Source organism: Strongylocentrotus purpuratus, unplaced genomic scaffold (genome assembly GCF_000002235.5).
Source record: "Strongylocentrotus purpuratus isolate Spur 01 unplaced genomic scaffold, Spur_5.0 spur5_scaffold_7, whole genome shotgun sequence".
In the NCBI taxonomy this organism is placed as follows: domain Eukaryota; kingdom Metazoa; phylum Echinodermata; class Echinoidea; order Camarodonta; family Strongylocentrotidae; genus Strongylocentrotus; species Strongylocentrotus purpuratus.
The window spans coordinates 20768601-20787936 of record NW_022145613.1 but is presented as its reverse complement, the minus strand read 5'-3'; the positions used below and the strand labels follow the sequence as shown (position 1 = coordinate 20787936).

The following is a 19336-nucleotide window of genomic DNA, read 5'->3' as shown; positions in this document are numbered from 1 at the left end:
ATCATGACTATATCAAACATTAAAATAAACAGTTTTACGAACTTATTCGAGGGGGGTGTTTACAGTATATCTCTCAAAAGTGAATGAGCATACAGCCGTTTGAAAAGGAATACACATGAACATTTCTGTTGGTTTTACTATTTTGATTTGTGAAATTACAGCTGCATACAGGAGTTACACTGATTTTGAGTTTTATATGTAGGAAGAATATTTAATATGTGAAGACAGTGTCATGTATTTGGAACATAAAGAGAACGTTAAATCTTAATATATACCGATAATGACTTTAATGTTCGAACAATTTTAACTTAATGAAGACCAGATACTCGCGTGCTAAAAATATATAATTGCATTCCACTTTCACTCTCAACTACATTGTACATGCTTCCGCATCGGAAAATAAAGAGGAGAGAGAGAGAGAGAGAGAGAAAGAAAGGGCAGCTATTCAGACCGGTCGTCATGAGTCTCTCTTCCCTATCAAGAACTCCCGCGCAGCAGAAATTTGATTTATGAACCGAAATTGGTTTAGTCTGAAATAACAGGCACGCAGTATTAGGTAGTCATATCTTATCACGTATTTCAAGGAGGGAGGTACTGTCGTCGAAAGGTGAAATACAGAAATTTATTGGAAGAAGAGTATCACTTGCGATTAAAAGACAGAAACGTTTTAACCGCCAAAGGAGGAGAGTTTGTAGACAATTTTTTTTAAAATTAATTGAATTTTACCCCGGTCCCCAACTTAAAAAATTCCCCTGTACGACCATGCATTATGGCTCAAGGCATGGGCACACAGAAGATTTTTTTACGTTGGGGACCGGGGGGGATTCAATGAATTATTGAAGAAAAAAAATTGCATTTCTTTGTGTTTTTTTTTATTTGTGGGAACTGCCCCCTACCCTAGCTCCCGCTGCGTATACAGTCATGGTTCAGTGGGAAAGCAATGGCCTATCAGGGAGGTGAGACTATGCCCTGGGCCTATTAAGTGTGAGGCCACAGGACCAAAACCGTGTCGATGTGCTATATTATTGCCTTTTTGTGGGGCATTAATCCTCATTACTGTCATTTATGACTTAAGGGCGTAGGTCCCCTAGTTGATAAGCATAGTAGCATACATGCTTTAGCAGTCACGCAAAACAAACACTGGCAAATTATTATTCAATAAAATCTGAGAATGTATACTATTATCTAGATCTATTAGGAATAAATAATTCCATAAATATTGAGGTTAAAAAGAAATATCCCAACTATAATAAGCGACAGTGTAAGTAAATATAAATCATAAATACATAAAATAATCCAATTCCCATCCTCAAAAGCGTCGAACTCTCTACGCGAGAGTAGAAAACAAAAGTGGGAAGGAGATAATTTGGTAGAGATGAGTGGATTAGATGGCCAGTTAGAGAAACAGAGAAATGGGGAGGGAGATCAAGAAAAGGAGAGAGAGAGAAAGAAAGGGAGAGCTAGGTAGAAAGGAAAATTGAAATATAAGATAATGATAAGAAGAACACAAATTATAATATAATATAAAGTAAATGGAGATGCAATGGAGTGGACATGAAGATAATGGGATAGTGAGGAGGGAGAGGCAGAGTGATGGAATGTTTGATAGGTCGATTGGAAATGCTTGGAATGAAGACAAGAGGCGGGTCTAGAGTCATATTCACTTTGCTGTGAGAGGGGCGGGTGTCGAGTGTGAACTTATCGTAGGTCTCTTCGTATATTGATCGGTCGTTGGATCTGTTCCGTGCATTTGGCACATCTTCTGAATAGATTCACCTCGTTGGCATATTGCTTCCACCCCGCTCTCTTTAGTCTCCTTCGTATAGCTACCAGGATTGCATCCTTCGTCTGATTTGAGTTAACATAGTGGCCAAGTGTAGCAGCCATAACCGCATAATGATGCATAATAGTAATAGATCTCCCTTGATAGTACTTTTACAGTAATCTAAGTTTCGACGGGTACTGATTCCTAATTAAACATGCCATTCTTGTCACAATAGTGTTCTCTTGCTTCATTGTTATTTTTCCTTACAGCCCATTTCTCTCCCACCCCCCCCCCCCCCCCTCTCTCTCTCTCTCATTCGCTCACTCGATCCATTACCTCTCTCATCCACATTTCTGTATTACTGCCTCCCTTGCAGACTGGCAGGAAACCAAGCCAATAAGAATTTAAATTCCTGCTCAGCCACATTACCGGGCTCCCATTTTGAGGGCATGGCAAACGTACGCACTGCACGGAGGGCCATGCGAAGCCGGGAAATGACAAGCAACAGTGGTAATGGTAATGGTTTTATTGAAAATTCCTTTGCAGCCAGATGGCTGAATGTCAGAATATTGTACATTGCGTAAAAACATAAATATTTATACAAACATAAATAAACTACAGTAAAATTATCCAGCAAATCGTATTAAGACATATCACACAGTGAATGACTTTTAAAAATAAATCGGTGTAAACCTATATACAAATTAATAAAATAAAATAATAACAGTTGCTTAAATATGGTGGCCCTGAAGGGACATCGCGAATAGACTAAATCGTGAAAAATATGCGATAAAATTCACGATATCGTCAATTTTATCGCATATTTTTCACGAAGAAATTCACGAAATTGACGATATCGTGAACTTTATCGTGAACTTTTCACGATGAAATTGACGATATCGTGAATTTTATCGTGAAAAGTTCACGATATAAAGTTCACGATATCGTCAATTTTATCGTGTACTCTATCGTGTACTCTATCGTGTACTCTATCGTGTACTCTCCTGACGGGCGCTTCGTAAACAAAACCAGCCCTAGCTGGGGGAGACAGAGAGAAGGAAAAAAGGGAAAGGGAAAGAGAAGATAAAAGGAAAGAAAGAATAATAAGAAGAAAAGAGGGAAACGGGGGGGGGCGAAGGGCTCTTGCCTCCTCCTCACTCCCCCCGCCACCCCGCCAAAAAATAAATAAGGAGAGAGAGAAGGGAAAGGGAAAAGGGAAAGAAAATATAAAAGGAAAGAAAGAAGAGGAAGAAGGAAAGAGGGAAACGGGGGAAGGGCGAAAGGCTCTTACCTCCCCCCCCCCCCCCCCCGCCAAAAAAATAAATAAGAGAGAGAGAGAGAGAGTGAGAGAAGGGAAAGGGAAAGAAAGAAGAGGAATAAGAGGGAAACAGGGGAAGGGCGAAGGGCTCTTGCCTCCTCCCCCCCCCCCCCCGCCAAAAATAAATAAGAGAGAGAAGGGAAAGGGAAAGAAAATATAAAAGGAAAGAAAGAAGAGGAATAAGAAGGAAAGAGGGAAACGGGGGAAGGGCGAAGGGCTCTTGCCTCCTCCCTCCCCACCCCCCCCCCCCCCCCGCCAAAAAAAATAAATAAGAGATAGAGAGAGAAGGGAAAGGGAAAGGGAAAGAGAAGATAAAAGGAAAGAAAGAAGAGGAAGAAGAAGAAGAAAAGAGGGAAACGGGGGCGAAGGACTCTTGCATCCCCCCGCCCAAAAAATAAATAAGAGAGAGAGAGAGAGAAGGGAAAGGGAAAGAGAATAAAAAAGGAAAGGAAGAAGAATAAGAAGAAAAGAGGGGCTCTTGCCTCCTCCCCCCCCCTCCCGCGCCAACAAATAAATAGGAGAGAGAGAGAGAGATAGAGAGAAGGGAAAGGGAAAGGGAAAGAAAATATAAAAGGAAAGAAAGAAGAAGAAGACGGAAAGAGGGAAACGGGGGAAGGGCGAAAGGCTCTTACCTCCCCCTCCCCCTCCCGCCATAAAGGGAAAGAGAAGGGAGAGGGAAAGAAAATATAAAAGGAAAGAAAGAAGAGGAAAAAGAATAAGAAAAGAGGGAAACAGGGGCGAAGGGCTCTCTCTCTCTTTTATTTATTTTTTGGCGGGGGGGGGGGCGGGGGGACGAGGCAAAAGCCCTTTGCCCCCGTTTCCCTCTTTTCTTCTTCTTCCTCTTCTTTCTTTCCTTTTATCTTCTCTTTCCCTTTCCCTTCTCTCTCTCTCTCTCTGATTTATTTTTTGGCGGGGGGGGGGGGGGCAAGAGTCCTTCGCCCTTCCCCCGTTTTCCTCTTTTCTTCTTCTTCCTCTTCTTTCTTTCCTTTTATCTTCTCTTTCCCTTTACTTTAATTTCCCTTCTCTCTCTCTCTCTGATTTATTTTTTGGCGGGGAGGGGGGGGGGGAGTGAGGAGGAGGCAAGAGCCCTTCGCCCCCCCCCCCGTTTCCCTCTTTTCTTCTTATTATTCTTTCTTTCCTTTTATCTTCTCTTTCCCTTTCCCTTTTTTCCTTCTCTCTGTCTCCCCCAGCTAGGGCTGGTTTTGTTTACGAAGCGCCCGTCAGGAGAGTACACGATAGAGTACACGATAGAGTACACGATAGAGTACACGATAAAATTGACGATATCGTGAACTTTATATCGTGAACTTTTCACGATAAAATTCACGATATCGTCAATTTCATCGTGAAAAGTTCACGATAAAGTTCACGATATCGTCAATTTCGTGAATTTCTTCGTGAAAAATATGCGATAAAATTGACGATATCGTGAATTTTATCGCATATTTTTCACGATTTAGTCTATTCGCGATGTCCCTTCAGGGCCACCATACTTAAATCTATTCCACAATCATCACAATACATAGGAGTTCCATTAACAGTATGAGAGAGAGAAAGACCGAGGGAGAGAGAAAGAGAGATAAAGCGAGAGATAATAAGATAATGCCGAGGATTAGAGTGTATAATTATCAGACATATCGAAATAAGGTAAAAATTACAAATTCGACAGAGAGAATACTGGTTGTAGATCCATTAATTACAAGGCAATATTTTTTAGGATGGTTTGTGTGCTCTATAGGCCACATTTTTCAAGGGATTTTGTTAAATTTGTTAAAGGTACTATGTCCCTTTTGCAGCCAACCTCAAATGCTGTAGAACTTTGAAAGAATTATGGATATGTCATGAATGTCCTATCTGTGAAATTTAAACGTTAGCAGTGTCCTCATATTTAAATTATGCAAGGAAACCCGTTTACTTGCTAGACTTCACTGTCAGACACTATTGAGTGACTGACTGGCTTTTTTTCTTCTTTGGTAATAACATACATGAAAAGAGTTGTAAAGGGTACATGAGCATATTTTGTCTACATCAATAACCCACTTCTTGTGATGGCCAAGATTAAACTGATTGAATCTTTGCGCAGCATAAAACGTATGACCATTCGGTACAATTGTCTGAAAATCAAGACTATTACTTTTGGGCTATATAGCCCTAAAGTCGATTTGACTACTAATTGTCGTTATTTTCCCACTTGAAGACATTTGCAAGCCCCACCTTTTTTAGGAAAGTTCTAAATTAGTATTATCTTTCAAATGCAGTTGGAATTTAACTTTTTCATTTTTTTGGCCTGCAAATGGGACATAGTACCTTTAACAAAGGTGTATCTTGGTATAATGTACATGCATATAGATTTTGGTGATGCTGCCTCCAGTGTTCCGTCTTTTTTAGGGTCAAAGGTCATATTTTGGTGGGTGTCTAGATTGCGCTCTGCATGTCTTTCATGCGCTCTAACTGCCACATTTCTTGACGGACTTCTTTCAATTGTTGTATGGAGGTGTGTCTTAGTACAATCTACACCTTTTTAGGGTTTGGTGATGCTGTAACTTGTGTTCCGTCTGTTAAAGGGTCAAAGGTCATATTTTGGTGGCTGTCTTTTGTGCGCTCTAACTGCCACATTTCTTGACAGATTTCTTCAAATTTTCTACAGAGATGCATTATACCCTAATCTAGTACACACATATTGTTTTGGTGATGCTGCTGCTCCTAGTCTTGACAATAGTCTGAGCCACTAGTGGCGATCTCTACGTCATCCTTTTGTTTCAGGAAGGGGAGAGAGGATCTTTGTCCCTCCTCCGAACATAAGGATGACACAAAATCGCTGCCACTGCCGGGGGATACATTCGCATTGCGCGGCAATACAGATTGCGATATTTATAGTTTGTAAATTAAAAGGTAGGTATGCAATCAAAATAATAAAAGACATGAAATACGGTAATTTTGAGGTTTTTCTTGTGAAAATCATGTGGTAAGTATGTGTTCACTCATTACAAAAGTTATCCATGGTAATTTTGATTTACTTTATTATATTATCATATTCAACGATCATTTATCAGGTTGTACAACCATCTTGGTAACAAATTCACATAAAATAAAATAATTCTACAGCTCCTCTACCTCATCACTATGGGGATAAGTTTACATGTTTGTAAACAAAGTGCATGATCACTACTGTGAATTTAGCAAGTCAATTAGGTAGGGAACCGGATTGTTAACAGATCGTTTGGTTTTACATTTTAACTGTTCTCTGTTATTATTTTGATTTGCGTAGGTTTCTAATGTTATTATAAGGAGGTATAAGGTAAGATACCTTCTCGTTTGAAATCAGTTTTTCGGCAAAATTTAAACACAGTTCCTTCCTTCTGTTAGCCAAAGAGAAGAGACTCATTAGATTCAGTGCTGTCTCATTATGACTGGTAATTAGGTCCCAACATTATTTTTCAGAGTTCTTTTCTGCACCCTTTCGAGTCGATCTACTTGTTAGGCCTCCGTTCTATACCGGCGACTGGAATACTCTACGAGGGGTCTGAGGAAACCGGTGTAGATGGTGCAGAGATCTTCGATTGGCAGTCTGTGGCCTAGCTTTCAGGATCCTAATAAGGGGTATTCTTCCATTGGCACGTGTTATCATGAAATCAACATGATCACTCCACTTCAAATCACAGCAGATATTGTCCTATTTAATTCTGAGAGGTGCCTCTTTTACTTTGACAAGTGCCTCTTTTCCTTTGTAAGAAGAGCCCCTTCCCCTCTTAATAACTACCCATATTTTAACTCGGATAAGCGCACCTTATACGTTTACATGTGCCCATTTTCCTTTCTAATAAGTGCCCCTTTTCCCAATGATAAGTGCCCCATTACAAAACAGCCCCTTCTCTGGTAAATGACCCTGTTCAGGTACGAGAAATTACTCATTTTCACCTCGGATTTTAAATGCCCCTTTAAAATCTGATCGGTGCAAATTTTCTAATGCACATTTTTCTTTATTACAAGTGCCCCTTTTTCATTCACACAAGTACCCCTTTTCATATCTGGTCATTGCCCCCTTTCAGGTGCGATAAGTGCCTCTTTTAACCTCTGATGATTTCCCTTTTAACAATGATACGTGCCCCTTTTCCTTTCTAATAAGGGACCTATCCCCTTTTCATAAATGCCCTCATCATGACACACTCCCTTTAACTCCGCCATCATGACATGGTCGAAACCAATTCATAGTCACATTATTGTCATGACACTTCTCCAATATGAACAGAGTTATAGCAGGTGTTAAATTCATGTACCGGTACCGTACTCACTCCCTTTGTTAGTCATGAAGCTTAGGAACTGGAAAGTTGATATGCAGCACGCATAGGTCAGTCATTAGACCTATGTTATTTACTCTTCTTTATAATTTCATATCATTTGTCGAATAACCACACTACTTCATGTGTCACTTGCATATTGTCCCTCTGTAAATCATTCAGTGAGGCAATGGCCCAAGCTGGGTTATCCATTCCAGCAATTAGCACCGTTTAAAAATAGAGTACCATGTCACCCCTGCAGCCTGGCACAGCTGCAGCTCCCGACCGAGACGAAATAACGGGAAGTGTCAAAACTCAATGGCCTGATTAATACAGAGGGGAAGAAGAGAGACATGAAGTAGTAAGAGAGAAAAAGATAGAGAGAAGAAGATAGAGGGAAAGTGAGAGAAGAAAATAAAGGGGTGGAGTTTATGGGCTAGTTACGTACAATATCAAGTGTACACAATTCATAATTCATATTTTACATTATTAGTTTGTATATTGTAAGACATTGTGGAGTACAGATTCTTGTTTTTTTTCTAAGTATCGATTCTAAAAGTAAATTCATTTTTTTTTTTTGGTTACGTTCTCTAAACTGATTTGTACCAAAATACTTTGTTTAGCTGTTTAAGGGGTTAGGCTCGACTAGCACATGTGCTATTATCTGGCCCCTTTTACGAACCAATAGTTTCTATTCCTGTATATGTAATTATTGTATATGTAATTACTGTATAAAATGTATGAAATGTATTGCTGTTGGTAATAAATCAAATCAATCAATGTACACCCAGTGGATTGTAGTTACACTCCCTTCGCTAGCCATCAAAGAATAGAATCGGGGAAGTCGATATGTAGCACGCAAGACGCTCAAAAAAATGTATGCATGTCCATACCTCTATGTCAATCATTAGACCTACCATGGTATTTACTTCTCTTTATAATTTCATATCATTTGCCGAATAACCACACTACTTCATGTGTCACTTGCATATTTTCCCACTTCAAATCTATTCAGTGAGGCAATGGCCCAAGCAGGGTTATCCAGCAATTAGCACCGTTTAAAAATAGAGTACCATCTCACCCATGTAAAAAATTCCATACACATGTACATGGATGTATTTAAAGGGAGAGAAAACCGGTAAACAAAAATGTTGTGACAGAGTTACGAGAGAATAAGAAATTTTGCTAACACTATGAACATGACTGACAATGAGAGCGGACAAAATATACAGTTCCTCAGGTAGACAAAGGAACATCCCTTACTGCTATTATGTAAAAATGTGTAGAACAGGTGTCACATGCATATTCACCTTTTTACATAATAGCTGTGAAGGGATGTTCCTTTGTCTACCCGAGGAACTGTACATTTTGTCCGCTCTCATTGTCAGTCATGTTCATAGTGTAACAATCTTCACTGTAAGCCATTTGCATATGCGATGCGGTCTAATTGAATTATCGTACTAGGCCCATTTACACATCCCTAATACTATTGTAAATTAAACAAAATTTTAAAAAATGTATTACTGGTATGAGGAATTTTCTTATTGCTTTCAGATAACACAGAAACTTTAACATTCATATTTATGCTGCAACTGGACAATGCAATGCACTGACAATACAATGTCAGCATAAGTTATAAACGTCAATGTAAAAGAAATTATAAACTATTCATTACCATTCCAATCATGACAAGAAAAAAAGAGAAACACACAGGCCGTTTGAATTTGCCCTATCCAGTACAAGTAGTAGCTTTTTTAATCATTATTCTTAAAAAAAAACAAAAAAAACAATGATCAAAAAATACTCCATCAATTGAATGTAAATACAGAAACGTCAACAGAACAAAGTTATCTCATATTTCAAATGCTATGTAATGTATATAATCCATGTCAATTAATGTGCTGCCAATTAATAATAGTATTACGAAAATTCTATGTTCTTTTATGTTAGAACTACAAGTGCATCTCAAGCCAATCCATTTAGATATTTCAAATGGTATTTTGATGAAGTCATAATAGCTGACATAACAAAAATACATACAAACTTATGTGGTTTACAATAGAGACTACAGTGTTATTTCTGATGGCTAATAAAATACATGTTAATAATTATATATAGACAAAAGATATCTATCAAAAAAAATCTGTGAGATTAGAGCAACAAAAATAAATAAACATCATTTCCCTCAAATCCTACGTCTACATGCTTCAGTCCTTCAAACATCCTCTGTATCTTTATGTTCATAAAACAAGTTCAATTTTCATTTCAAATGGCAACTTTTTATGTGTGTTTCCAGATGTGTTCCACATACATACTGTACACCGTCACCCATACCCAATGAAGCATTTTACATGTACATGCATGATGTAATGTAATTATGTAAATATCTGTTCAGAAAATAAAAATAAAATTTAAGAATACCAGTATACAAACTCTACTTGATATTCATTTTTTAATGTATGTAGTACAGCATTTCCAACACAATTCAATTATGAAACTTAAATACTCCTCGAGGCTCATTAGTCATTACCATATCATTATTGAATAGTCATTTCAACAATAACTTTCTTCTAATCATATAAGCTTGGTGTGAGCTATACGAAAATCAGTCTTAATTTGCCTCCTACCAACATAGCCCCATACAAAATACCCTTACATTGGTCAGACCAATGTAAACAAACAAAAAGTATTGAAATACATGTTCAAAGTGCTACATACTCGAGTTTTGATTCATTTTGGTCCCTGCTTTTGTCAAAATACTAATTATTGGAATGAAAGTTGCCCAAATAGAAATTGACGATTGTAATTAAGATTTGAGTTTACCCCTCCCCCACCAAAAAAACAAAAAAAAAACAAAAAAAAAAACACCCAAACATGGTCTACATGATTTTGAACGTTTCTATGCCCATTTTTAGTTTACTCAAACCAACACCTCTCATTGACCTCTTGAAACCAAACACAACATGCTCAAACTGACACATGAAAATGCATAAATGCAGACAGTCAAAGAAGTACTTCCTTCATTACACACAAGTTTAAAGATGTGTTACCACTTTGAATCTCGAGCAAGAATATATTGGATTCAAGAAATATGGGTTAGGCACTGCCACTCGACAGCTATAAAACACACCTACATGTATTACACAGTATAACGCACAATTTTTCTAGCCAATCTTCTCACTTATTGCAAATGATCTTGAGATAGGCTGGAAGCATTATAGAAAAATGAACACCGACAGTCCAAAAGTTAAACCTTTCCAAACAACTACAATTTCTTAAAATCTTGCATCTTGCAAGCCTATTACTGTAGTTACATGCAGGATATGCAGTGTCAAGCACATCCATCTCATGGAAATTTTGAAATAAAACTTGAAATGGGGTAGGCCTACCAGTAGATGCTATTTCATCTCTGGGATATATGATAGGTGTGAGAGTTAATGACAATTAGGTAAGTTTATAGTATTAATGAAATACAGGCTCGAGTATTTAGTTTATTTTTCAACAGCATGGTACAACAAAGTTAAATTGCTTGTGATTCTTAAAATACCAAGTACCTAAATTCTTACATTTTAGCCAAGATAAAATGAATTTTCAAAATACCATCCCTGGCTTCCTGAGAGAAAAAAGCATACCCCATGATGCAACTTGGATTTTTACATTTTGTTTTCGTAGAGAGTAAATCATAAATTGCAACATTACCCCCCACGTTTGTGTACTAGGATCTAGTCATCATGGTTTCCCTTTTAACAGGGTATGATTGCTGAAAACTTATCAGGCCCCAATGCCCCAAATTTCTACATGTGAGAAAACAGTACAGAGTTTGCATTGAATTTGTATATACATGTACATTTATATATATATATATATATATATATATATTTATACATGTATACGTCTACCTAAATTTGTGGCTAGAGCAGGCGAGAAAAATAGCTACAATTTCACTATTATGAAATTAAAATGGACTATCAAGAACAAAAAAGAAAGTCCTTAATGAAAGAATAATATATATCACAGGAGAATTAAATTTTTCTTGAAATTTTACCTGAAATAAAATTATGTTATGTAAAAACAACATTCTAGCCATCTTGTTAACGGGCAAAAGCAATGTTTTAGGTATTGAGCAAAATCTATACTATTGTCTCACCAGATGATAAAAATCAAATCCAAGCTTTAATGGTTAAGATCAAGTTTATGAATTACAAAGATTTTCAAACATGAAAAATGGCATGGCATCAGAATTGTACCATAATAACTTTATAAAACAAAAATTCATAGGTTCCATAGCATTTTTATGACAAATGAAAATCTGTAGTTAACATCATGCAATTTCTATGTCTTTTAAATGCAATTAATCTATCTAATTGCCTTCATGGACAACATTGTACAACTGATGAGAAAAAAATTGAATAATATTTGTTAGAAGTGCCGCACACAATAGCCAATTGCTATTAGATGACATGCCTAAATCCATAAGCAAAAGAAAGAAAAAAATCTTCCAAATCCTTCGTTTTGAGGAAAGTTTTCAAACAGGATGTTCTTCTTTACAAAATCACTTTCATAACATTTTCTATTTTTGGTATTTAACAGTTAGAACAGCTGTTGCATGTTTTTATACAAGGTAAACCACTACCTTAGACTAAATAACAGTCATGTTTAATGGATTAGGGTTTCTTTTCTTTATAACAGCTATTGATGTTTCCAACACTTGCACATGTACTCAAGATACATATTTTGTTTCTTCAAATTAAACATAAAACAGTTTGTTTGCCCCTTTTAAGTTTTATCCCTAGAAGGGTTTTGTCACATAACTTTATACTAAATTGATCTGATCCTGTAGCTGTATAAAATGTAAGTATAGTTTTTATGAGTGAGTGTAACATCTCCAAAAAGCTGATGTGTTCAGTTAACCAGCCATTCAAACACATGAAGTCAAGGAGAAGACATGGTGTTCTTAAAATTATTCCTTGAATCTTCCGTTTTTCTTGAGCTCCTTTCCTGTCATCCAACCTCAAGCCAAATCTTCTTGCCATATACAATATCCTATGGTTGGGCATACATTACATACTCAAACTCTCCAAATATTCTGCTATTACGCCAACTGCTTTATTCAAATTCCCTTGCTGGCCTCCTTCTGGGCAATGACCGATTACAATCGCTGTAGAGTGAAAGAAGAGACATAAAAATAAATGTGTTAGAAAAGTGTTAGGCTAGAAAAGTCCGGTAATGAGACATAGTAATTTGGTACGAGGTTGCCAGACACGCCTCCCTGTAATAATCATTCCGCAGTCAATTTCCTACAATAACCTAATTCCGAACTAACTGTGGACCTTAAAGGCATCGTTTAACATTGTTAAATCTGAGATGCACAGCCCTACGTGATAGCAGTGTCTGTGATATGGTGTAATATTAAAGCCCTAATAAAAAAAAATCGCGCTTCAAAATGATCGAGAAGTGCCTCAAAAAAGTAAAAATCTTTGAGTGACCGATTTTACCATACCGGTACTCGTTTTCCCCAATAGACTGTAGTGTTATTTAACCGTTTTGCAAACAGTTTTTAAAATTTGTAATTCCAATCATAAATATCTTGATAAAATCAGACAGGCGATCGGCTTGTAAAATTTGTGGGGTTCCCGACCGACCTAAAGGTTTATTATTATCATTGCAGCATGAGCAAAATCTATGATTGTGTTTTGTAATCTGAGACAAAGTTACCGGATTCCTTTAACCCCAACTTGTCCATTGATATCCCGGCCCCTGGGTACCCAGGGATGGCCGGAACTTGCACATGAGATGCATTTTTGAAATGTTAAACCCCAATTGGCAATTTATGATCTTTTTCTGGGATTCTTTTTTTGTTTTTGTTTTTTTGATTTGAACAAAAAAAGGATAGCGGTTAAACAGAATGGGAAATATCTGTAATGTTACAACACTTGTCACTATAAACCTGCATAAGCTTTTCATGGATGGGCCTTGTCCAGATGCCCAAAAGTGTGTGTACTGTAGGCTTAGTGTACTGTGTACACTCGCATCTCGCAACAACAAATATCGTAAATTTTATGTGGTACACTTTTGAACTGGTCAAAAAATAAAAATTTGATGCCCTGGAAGGGAAATAATTTCCTTTCATTTGCATAAAGTACCATAAATAATCAATGGAGCAAAATCTCAAATTTCTGTGTAGAAGTTTAGTGTTCCAAATTTAGCTCTACCAGATAAGGCAAACCAAATCAAAATCAGTCAATAAATGAGGAAAAAGAAGCAATTTTTGTTCTTTTTGGAATAAATTTGCATAAATTACCATAATTAATGGAGAACAATTTCAAAATTCTGTGTAGAAGTTTAGTGTACCAAAGTTAGCTCTACGATATAAAGCAAAATCGGTCGAAATATGAAGGAGAAGAAGCATTTTTTTGAGATTTTTAAATTATTTTTGGAATAAATTTGCATAAATTACTATAATTAATCAATGGAGCAAAATCTCAAGATTCTGTGTAGAAGTTTAGTGTTCCAAGTTTAGCTCTACCAGATAAGGCAAACCAAATCAAAATCGGTCAAGAAATGAGGGAGAAGAAGCAATTTTTGTTATTTTTGGAATAAATTTGCATAAATTACCATAATCAATCAATGGAGAACAATTTCAAAATTCTGTGTAGAAGTTTAGTGTACCAAAGTTAGCTTTACCAGATAAAGCAAACCAAATCAAAATCGGTTGAGAAATGAAGGAGAAGAAGCATTTTTTGTGATTTCGAATAGATTTGCATAAATAATGAATTTCACGATTCTGTGTAGAAGTTTGAAATCCCCCTCCTAGCCCTATCATATGAAACCATCAGAATCAAAATTGGTTGAAAAATAACGAAGAAGCATTTTGAAAATCTTGATGTTGATGCCAAGTTTCATTGACTAAGAACTTAATCTTAGGTTAAGTTTTCGATGATGATGCAACAACATAGTCCAAGTCTGTTGACCTGAAATAACCTTTGACCTTGACTTTGTGATCTGAAATTCTACTCACATGATTGGGGATACTTGATTACCATATAGTCCAAGTTTCATTGACTAAGGACTTATACTTTGAAAATTATATCAAAAATTCATAAAACTTAACCTTAGGTTAAGTTTTTGATGTTACCGCCGTCACCGGAAAAGCGGCGCCTATGTCTCACTGTTTTGCTACGCAGGCGAGACAAAAATGATTTATTAATTCTCATATTAAGTTGTGAAAACATCATTCAAGTCTACTGACCTAAAATGACCTTTGACCTTGTGACCTGGAATCCTCTAAATATAATCACATTTTGAAGTGAATATTGACTAAGAATCAACAGAAGAATTATTTACTATTAAATGTACCACTATCAATAACTTAAAGAAATAAATGAACAAATTAATCAAAAAAATTATTAATTCTCATATTAAGTTGTGAAAACATAATCCAAGTCTACTGACCTTTGAAATTTGTGTTATATGATTTGTGATACTTGATAACCTTTGGGTACAAGTTTCATGGAATTTGAACAATCGATTTTGAAAATATGCTAAAAATTCAAAATCTTGATGTTGATGCCACAACAAAGTCTAAGTTTGTTGACCTAAAATGACCTTTGACCTTAACTTAATGACCTGAAATATTACTCACATGATTGGGGATACTTGATAACCCTATAGTCCAAGTTTCATTGACTAAGAACTTATACTTTGAAAATTATATCAAAAATTCATAAAACTTAACCTTAGGTTAAGTTTTTGATGTTACCGCCGTCACCGGAAAAGCGGCCCCTATGTCTCGCTTTTTTGCTACGCAGGCGAGACAAAAATGATTTATTAATTCTCATATTAAGTTGTGAAAACATCACTCAAGTCTACTGACCTAAAATGACCTTTGACCTTGTGACCTGGAATTTGTGTCATATGATTTGTGATACTTGATAACCTTTGAGTACAAGTTTCATGGAATTTGAACAAACAATTTTGAAAATATGCTAAATATTCAAAATCTTGATGTTGATGCCACAACAAAGTCCAAGTTTGTTGACCTTAAATGACCTTTCATCTTAACTTAGTGACCTGAAATTCTACTCACATGATTGGGGATACTTGATATCCCTATAGTCCAAGTTTCATTGACTAAGTACTTATACTTTAAAAATTATATCAAAAATTCAAAAACTTAACCTTGGGTTAAGTTTTTGATGTTGACGCCACCGTCATCGCCGCCGTCACCAGAAAAGTGGCACCTATTTCTCGCTTTTTGCTACGCAGGCGAGACAAAAACATGTAACAAAATAAAATGAAAAACAAACCTGTCTTGCTGCTTTGCAATGTGAGTGATCCTTCACCTTTCTTTTTCCCCAACACCAACTTTGAGTCTTCTTCCCTTAAGAATTGGTATTTTGTCCCGTTAACATATATTCCAGAGGACATGAAAGCTGCGAAATCCTTCGACTTGAAACATTTTGCTATATTTGCCATCTCTTCCGGGGTTAGCTGAAAAATGAAGAAAAATGAATGAGATACTTTAATTTAAGAATTAAATAATATTTAGTTTTTATAAAGAGCTTAATACAAATGTCTCTTTAAAGCACTTTAAAAATATACTATTTTAGCTGCTAAAAGATGTCTTCCTCAGACAAAATGTCTGGCGCCGGGAGATTTTTACCCAACGGTCCCGACTTTTGGCGCCCGGTAAGACAGGGAAAATGAGTACCGGGCACCGGTCATTTTTTTTGTTTGGTGCCCGGTCTAGGAGAATTAACATTTCCAATTTCAGAAATTTCCACATGTCTAGCACTAAATGTTCACAAATGTGACAAAAAACTTACTTGATACGAGTTAAATATGGACCGAGTGAAAACCTTAATTTGAAAAACGATTCTCAAAATTCAGTATGTACATGGCCTGAATAATCACAATCCAAGCTTTGATTTCACAACTCTTTTCCTGAAAACTATCAAAAATCATGGCAATCATGACGGAAATAGATCACAATTTCGAAATTTCGGGCACGAAGTCATCGTTGGCCGATCAGGGGAAATGAAATGAATAATTCTGATCGCCAATCAATGAAAATGATCGGAAAATAATTTTTTTTTTTTTTAAATTAAATATGCCGACAATTTTCAAGTTTTGGGCTATCAAATACTTTTAAAAAAATGCATAGCTGGGATAAATTTGTTATTCGGAGTTGTTGTAGACCGTGTTTGTAGATAGTTAGTGTTTTTTCATGACTTTGAAATAAATGACATTAGTCTAAGAGAAGAAGTAAAATATGCGAGCCGCCATTTTGGATTTTATAATATAGGCACGCATTTAGTCTTTTTGCCTCTTCTCCGAGACCCCGTTTACAGTGAGAAAAGGGCCAGGGCCAGGGCCGGGCTGCGGCCGAGCCAGGCCTACTCGGCCCCGCAAGTAAACAATTATTTGGCGGGCGTGCCGGGGGTCACAGTGCAGATCCGGTCACGCGCGATTTGCAGTGAATCTTTTCCCCAACTTCCTATACACGGCAAACTTTCACTTCCGGGGTAACAGTTGGCCGCGCATTTGGCCCTGCATGCGTTTACAGTGAGAAAAGGCCGGGCATTGTTTACTATTATTAGTATTATTAAATCGGCGCCTTCAACCGCAACACGAAGTAAAATAGCGTGAGTTTTCGGAGACGGACCTGGGATATTTCTACCGTTGTATTATGGGTGTGGCATTTTTTTTTTTTTGGCCACTACCATACTACTACGGTAGTAATTAGGCCCGAGTCATGTCAGGATTTTTATAAACCGGGTCCCGACGGCCTTGCACCATTCGGGACCCGTTGTCCCGAAATCAGCTCGCAGGATTTGTCACTTGCCTCTATGAAAAGTGCATATCATCAGTATGACCCTTAAAAGTGACCTTTTTATCAATCAAATAAATCAACATATGCATGTACCTCGGCTCAGATCGGTATATTCTTTCATTTGACATTATTTTCACCCATGATTTTCGATGTTTAGTGCCATAATCATGCCTCTAAAAGTTTTTAAAAAACTGGAGCAAAAAAATATAAAGACCCGATGGCAACGGTTGGGATTCGGTGTGACCGACTGTACTGTCTCAGGCATAGTAGAAATATCCCAGGTCTGTCTCTGAAAACTCATGCTTTTTTTAACTTCGTGTTGCAATTGAAGGTGCCGATCTAATAATAACAAGTCAACGCAAAGCGTAGCATCCCCTCGCAGGGTACAAATGGCCTATATACATCAGAACAAGTTACCTCCATTGGACTATACTATTATATTACTAGGCAAGGAAGTTGACCACATTTTCACATCTGTAATTACGTGTTTTTGCATATTTAATGAGCTATGACCTTTCACCTTTGACCTACATACTCAAAAATCAAACTTAGGCTGTACATGTATTTTGATATCATGTACCTTCATATCAAATTTCATTAAAATTCGTCAAAAATTACTCAAGTTATCGAATGGAAACCTGATTTGCATATTTAATGAGCTATGACCTATGACCTACATACTTCGAAATCAAACTTAGGCTGTGTTTTGATACCATGAACTTTCATATCAAATTTCATTACAATTTGTCAAACTTTACTAAGTTATCGAATGAAAACCAGATTCGCATATTTAATGCAGGTGTCAATTGTATGACCCACCGTATGGACCCCGGGGAAGGTGCGTCATGGTTGGGTCATTTACCATCAAGGTGTGACTCAGAGTACCGTCATTTTACTCCTATGGTCAGTCACAATATTGACGGTGGGGTGTGTCGATGTCAGTCACTTTACATAGGTGCGTCACTGAATAAAGTACAGTGTATTCACGGCCGCTAGCGAAGCCCGCAAGCTCGCTAGCGCGGGTGTACTTCGTGAAGTCTAGTCCAACCAAAATGCCGAGTCGGCAAACTTTGCCCCAAATATTTTGGTATTTATATTTGTTAGAATCTCGTAAGCGATTCATTATTTTGGCATTTTACTTTCAAAAAGAAAATGTCAACTTGCTCAAAGCGGGATTTTAATACACACATTAATTGCTGAAAATCAATGTGTTCTTGCAAGCAATTGCCAAATTAAAGAGCGAAATTAATGCGCTGGTCACCGTAACACGAACAATGCAAGTACTATTACTTACGATCATACTTATAATACGATCTTCAAATTGATTTGTAATTGGCACTTAAATTTGTACTACTAACTTTCAGCTCAGCACTCGACAAGCTACAGACAATTTTTTCGCATAGGAAAGCACATGTATCGCAGATCGCCATGCGGTTGGTTTTCTGTGGGTTCAATACGTAGTGATCGGACTGAAGTAAGCGGCGTTTTAAATGCGCTTTTACGTTCGCAGCATCTTACGTGCCTTGAAATGTGTATGTAAAAGCCAGACATTGCGCGCAGTGCAGCGAAACAAACTCATCCATGTGATGAGTGTGAGATCCAAGTGACGTACCGCTGTGCATCACCATCGCGCGCATTAAAAAGACTTGAAGAAATATGAAACAAATCTGACCGTATGTATTCTGTATTTTACTTTGATTTTGATAATAGATCTAGAGCGTATTAATGATAGATTTCAGAAAAGGGAATATTATATAAAAACAAGGGCATTTTATGGTAAAGCCCTGCACCACCATCCCAGTAGATCTATCATAGATGTCTACTAGAAAACAGAAAACATTGTGCCGTGCACGGTGCAGGTGGGGGAACGGTATTGCAACAACAAATGAGTGCTCGTGCCTGGAAATGAGATTAGACCCCGATCGCAAATCAGGAAAAACATGTTCTGTATCATTTCGACCATGTCGAATGTGCGTCAAAATGACAGTCAAAATCAACAACTGGTGCGTCATAATTTTGACCGAGGTACCGTCATTGGTAGCCTGAAGTTCGTCATAGTTTTGCCGCATATGTGCGTCATGGTATAGTAAAATCCGACGCACATTAGACAAGTGACGCACCATCCCCGGGGTTCATGGGGTGGG

The 19336-nt window shown here is 37.2% G+C and overlaps 1 protein-coding gene across 1 annotated transcript in view; it reads right to left on the bottom strand.

The window, feature by feature from the left end:
- Window positions 1–11514: 11514 nt before the first annotated feature.
- The window catches only part of Coel1 (profilin), a gene marked incomplete at both ends in the record, with an annotated part of 28110 nt that continues 20288 nt past the window's right edge, over window positions 11515–19336 (bottom strand). Inside the window, 2 exon segments of the mRNA NM_214595.1 lie at window positions 11515–12518; window positions 15667–15850. Of these exon segments, the coding sequence (NP_999760.1) occupies window positions 12421–12518; window positions 15667–15850 (282 nt within the window).